The 5000-nt window shown below is 47.7% G+C and overlaps 1 protein-coding gene across 6 annotated transcripts in view; it reads left to right on the top strand.

Moving 5' to 3' along the window:
• tns1b (tensin 1b) overlaps positions 1–5000 on the top strand; it is a 160265-nt gene that overhangs the window by 101998 nt on the left and 53267 nt on the right. For all 6 annotated transcript variants that reach the window (XM_080839271.1, XM_080839272.1, XM_080839275.1 and 3 more), the window contains one exon: positions 3019–3068. In XM_080839271.1, coding sequence (XP_080695397.1) covers positions 3019–3068 — 50 coding nt within the window. The remainder of the gene's footprint in view (positions 1–3018; positions 3069–5000) is intronic.

Below are 5000 nucleotides of genomic sequence, written 5' to 3'. Positions count from 1 at the left end.
GTGAGGCACCGCGGGGCAGCAGCGGGGAGAACAGATCCAAACAAATGTGGATGCCAAGTCAAGGGTAGGAGAAAGAGAGAAAAAGGGAGGGAGAGAGAGAGGGAGGGAGGAGAGAGGTTGAGAGAAGTTAGGGTGGAGGCTGGAAGACAGCATGAAAGAGGGAAGAGAGAGTGAGTAAGAGACTGAAGGAGATTCTGACATACGGTAGGGGGAAGGAGGGAGGGAGGGAGGGAGGGAGGGAGGGAGGAGAGAGGTTAGGAAGGAGGGAGGTCGGGTGAGAGAGAAAGAGAGAGAGAGAGACAGAGAGGGAGGGAGAAAAACAAGGGAGCTAGAAGAGAGTTGAAGAAAAACAACTGGAGTCCAGCGGAGATCGACGCCAGGCATGTGGCATCCTGTAAGCGGCTCAAGCCCAAAATAGAGGCCTTTTTCTGCCTTGGGAAAGAGAGGGAGCGCTATAGGGGACATGGAGCGGGAGAGAAAGAGCTCGTTCCGAGCGATGAACCCTGGCGGCTCGCTAAGGAGACGCCTCTCCTCCATCGGAAAGGCCTGGAGGTGGAGCACAGGGTACCTGTTCAAGGTAGGCTCCTGGGGGTCGGCGGCGGCAGCAGGCCTGGTTTCTCCCCTTTTCTCTCTTCTTACCTTTTCCTCTGTGCCCCTTGCCTCTCACTGCTTCTCTTCGGGGCTCGTTGTTGGAACTTTAGCTTTCTTTCATTTTTCTCAGATCTCGCCTCAGCCCCGACCACCAACCCCCCACCGTCGCCTTCTCTCTGTGTTCCCTGCTCTCTCTCCCTCTGATGCTTAATTTGTTGGGCCTGCTCGTAAGCGGGGCTTCCAGCTGGTTTTGATCATGAAACAGCAGAAAGCCCCCCACCCCCACTCCCACCTCTCAAACCCCCCTCTCCACCCCCCGTACACCCCCTCTATTGGCAGTCGTTTGGGGGGTCGTAATTGTGGGCTGTGGAGGCGAGCGAGCGCCGAGCGCCTCTGGAGACCGTTGCCTTGCGGCTTGACGCGGTGTGATACTCCGGGAGCAGTGGAAGGCCGACTGGGGTTTTTGGGGGAACATGCTCGTTTGTGTTGGACAGAGAGGGGAATGCTTTTTTGGGGGTAGAGTTCTCTATGATGTGTTTTTTTAATACCGATGTCTTGTACTAGGCAGGCTTGATGATCTCATTCCAAATTTACAACCACCATGTACTTTTTGGCTTCTTCTTGGAGTGTGCCTCTAGGCATCTGTTGTGACTTTATACATCCATTTCTAGGGGTAAACTCACATTATTTAACGGCAAGATCTACTAAACTGGATCATAGCAAGACGCGAGCTGAGCGCTGGAGCGGCCTTAATAGTGTTTATGTCCATTTATAGTCCGTTAATGGAATGTTTTAGCAGGCTAGCTTTATATTGTTTCTCAGTTTTTAGCTCTGGATCATTAAATCACAGAGATTCCATTTTCAGAAGTTGTTTGAAAGAAAAGAGGTGAGAGGGAATTTTGTAGTGGTTTGAATTTGTGAAACGACTAATTTCGCCTCCCCATAAGAGCTTCAAAGTGCACAAATATTTTTTGTATTATAAATATTTGTTATAGTTAACGCAGCAAAAGCTCTCCGTCCTCTCCGTCCTGTTTGTGTATATCAAGAATGGCTTGTTTGCTGTAATTACACAGTGGCATTTTTGTTGTACTTTAAAAGCATTGTTTCCCTCTAGTTTTCCTGGTCAGTCCTGGGCTCAGTCTGTCATTTGGCTGTTGAGTGGAAGCTTTTTCTTCTCCTGAGGTTTCTGTATCCATGCGAAAGGAGGTATATCTCCTGTGAAACACAGAGCTGGCCTGCGTGTTGTTTCAGCAGGCTTCAACTTGACAAGTTTTAGCCTTTCTGGGAGTCATTATTCCAGCCTCCCTTGAATTAGTGAAGCAGCGTTCTGAAACGCATCAGTTTCACACTGTAAAAGTTCTCTTTCTTTTGGGGGTGAGTTTGTCCTGTACTTTTTTTGGATGCCTGCTTTGGCATATTGAAGTGTTTAAGATGAAATACAAATATAACATCACACACACACACCCTCCCCCCCTACCCCCCCCCCCCCCACACACACACACACACTCTGGGTGTCTTTAATCTACGGCGGCACATTTATACACATGACACATTAAAAGAGGGGACCCCTTGAAAGAGGGATGGGCATTGTCAAAACACGTAGCATCTGTAGACCCTAATGAAAGGAGGAGCGAGGGCCGTGGGCTTCACTGCGGTGGCTAACCAGAGGTTTGGACGGATGAGAGGAGACAGGGCAGTATGGCCCAGGGAAATGAGAGACGAAAGAGACATCAGAGCATCCCCTTCTCCCACACACACACACACACACACACACACACACACACACACACACACACATACATAGACACACACACACACACACACACACACACACACACACACACACTCTCTCACTGCAGTATATGTGACCTCCCCTGGAGATAAGGGGTTTCTCCAGCACCGCTGATGTTTGAGTGGCACCAGGGCAGAAATGGAGCAGTGGAAATGCCAATGTGTCACGCCCGTGAGATCAGGGGGTTTGGTGACAGGAGAAATGATCTCATTTCAACAGCAGACACTTCTGGGTGTCTGGGAAATGTCTTGTGAGTCATGGCTCGTGGTCCGCTGTCGTATCTGATCACCGTTTCATGAATGGTCTAAAGGCCAGAGGACTTCCACCCCAATGTCATATAAACATAGCAAAGCATCTCAACAAGAAAACCAGTTTCATCAACTCTCTACCCAATGTTGATCATCGTGGCTCCAAGAGGAGGTGTATGGCATTTTCATGGTCCCATTGAGGATACGCTGTTTCATACATGTATCTCAACATGTTGTTTAATTGGTTTTCACCAAATTTGCTTTGTAAATGTATCATGTGTATAATGACTAATGAATTCGTTATGGACAAGGAAGTGTCATGGCACAATCGTGCATTTATTGCTTCAAAACAGTTGCTAAGTCGTGGTTTTTGCTTTTTTCCCTCAGGGCTCGACAAAGTCGTCCAAGAGCATGGAGTCCCGACGCAGGCCATCAAGGTAAGGCCATTATGGCGTTAAGCTTGAAAATAGCTTTGTTCATATCAAGATACAAAGTGAAGTACAATTTCTTTAAAATCCAAAGCGAACCATTTCAATTCCCTTGTGAAAAGTTCTCTAAAAGTGAAAGCCTATCTATGAAGGCCAGTTTAATAGCATGTGAAACACAGGGGCAGCAGTACTGCATGTGGAATATGACGAGCCCTATGTTCCTGATAGGCTTCTCCTCCACCACCTGCTGTATTCACAGCATTGGCTCCCATTCCCACACGACACCTATGTGGCATAATAGCAACAAGAACAGAGTGGGAATTGGCTATAAATGATTCACAGATTTAAGATTTTGAGATTTAAAAACATAGTTGAATGATTTTGAAGTGACGCAGGATGACTTTGAAAAACATCAACCCAGTTTCACGCTCTCACACAACACTTTAATGAAAGTAATCGTCAAGCATCAAACTTCATTATGCTGATCAGTTTGAGCCCATATTTTGAATTCAACTGAATTGTTGGCTTTTGTTAAATAAATTATCTAGAGATCTCTGCAAAGAACCCAAATGAAGAGGGCCTTTCACATCTAGCTAACAAGCTAAAAAGACATGAGTGCTCACATCTGAAAAGTTGTTTTTATTATTTTTCCAAAAGGTCCTTTCGACTTGTGCCATGTTTATTGTTTGCTAACTGCTCCATGTTGAAAAATAGCTTTGATTCAGGAACCTCTCTTTCTTCCTGCCAGAAGAAACATTAGCACTTGAGTGTGGACCACTGGTGACTAATTCAGCGTCACCCTTTATGCATGCCTTTAGGAATGACATATGGAGCTAGTATGTCCCACTCACTGCTTGCAGGAACTAGACACCCAATACTAGCAGGCCACGCTCTGACTGTACCAACAGACTCAAAGTCCATCAAATACTGAGTGGAATCAATATGGCAGCTATTTGTGTTTGGGCCGGTCCTTAGTGTGTAGGACCTCTGTCTGCCAAATGCTGATTTTCACCAAACACTCCCATAATGATTGGTGGAATTTATTACACTCACCTATTGCGCAACAATGGGAAGGTCTATATGGAGAGAGGGAGAGCATGTTGTTTATTGTAGTAGTCAAAAGCAGGTTTCCCACATGTGTTTGTTGAAATGGGGCACGGTGCGTTCTGTGCTGAGTCGCAATCGCCCGTGGAGAGATATACACAACGTATTGGAGCCGATATGCAAAACAGGGCTGTTGACTGAGCTTGATGGGAAACAGATTCTGCCTGAGCACGCGGACGCTTCTGGAGAGGGACCAGAGCTCTCTGTATCGCCTCGCCCTGAGTGAGGGCAGCACCAGCTCACAGGCGGGCGCATACAAACAGGCCAGCGTCTTCTCTCTCCTCTCCTCTCCTTTCCTCTCCTCTCCTCTCCTCTCCTCTCCTCTCCTCTCCTCTCCTCTCGTCTTCTCTCCCCTCTCCTCTCCTCTCCTCTCCTCTTCTCTCCTCCCCTGCCCTCTCCTCTCGTCTTCTCTCCCCTACTCTCCTCTCCTCTCGTCTTCTCTCCCCTCCCCTCTCCTCTCCTCTCCTCTCCTCTCCTCTCCTGCCCTCTCCTCTCGTCTTCTCTCCCCTCTCCTCTTCTCTCCTATCCTCCCCTTTCCTCTCCTCTCCTCTCCTCTCCTCTTGTCAACTCTCCTCTCGTCTTCTCTCCCCTCGCGGAATGCTCACTCCACGGCTCCGGTGATGGCAGATTTAAGTGTGAAGGCCTATTTAAAAAACGTTGCTTCTGTCTAGTCTTTAGCAAACCAAGTGGAACTACAGGAAAAACACATGGGGTGCTTTGAACGCCCTGTGTACCACTGAAATGTGGCATCCAAATATCACATAAAAAGAACAGTGTTGATTGGTTGTTTCATGTGCCCCAGGGCATCCAAATATCCCATGAAAGAACAGTGTTGAT

The sequence above is a fragment of the Sprattus sprattus genome, assembly GCF_963457725.1.
Source record: "Sprattus sprattus genome assembly, chromosome: 5".
Lineage (NCBI taxonomy): Eukaryota > Metazoa > Chordata > Actinopteri > Clupeiformes > Clupeidae > Sprattus > Sprattus sprattus.
The sequence above is the reverse complement of the archived record's forward strand: the minus strand, read 5'-3'. Positions and strand labels throughout refer to the sequence as shown.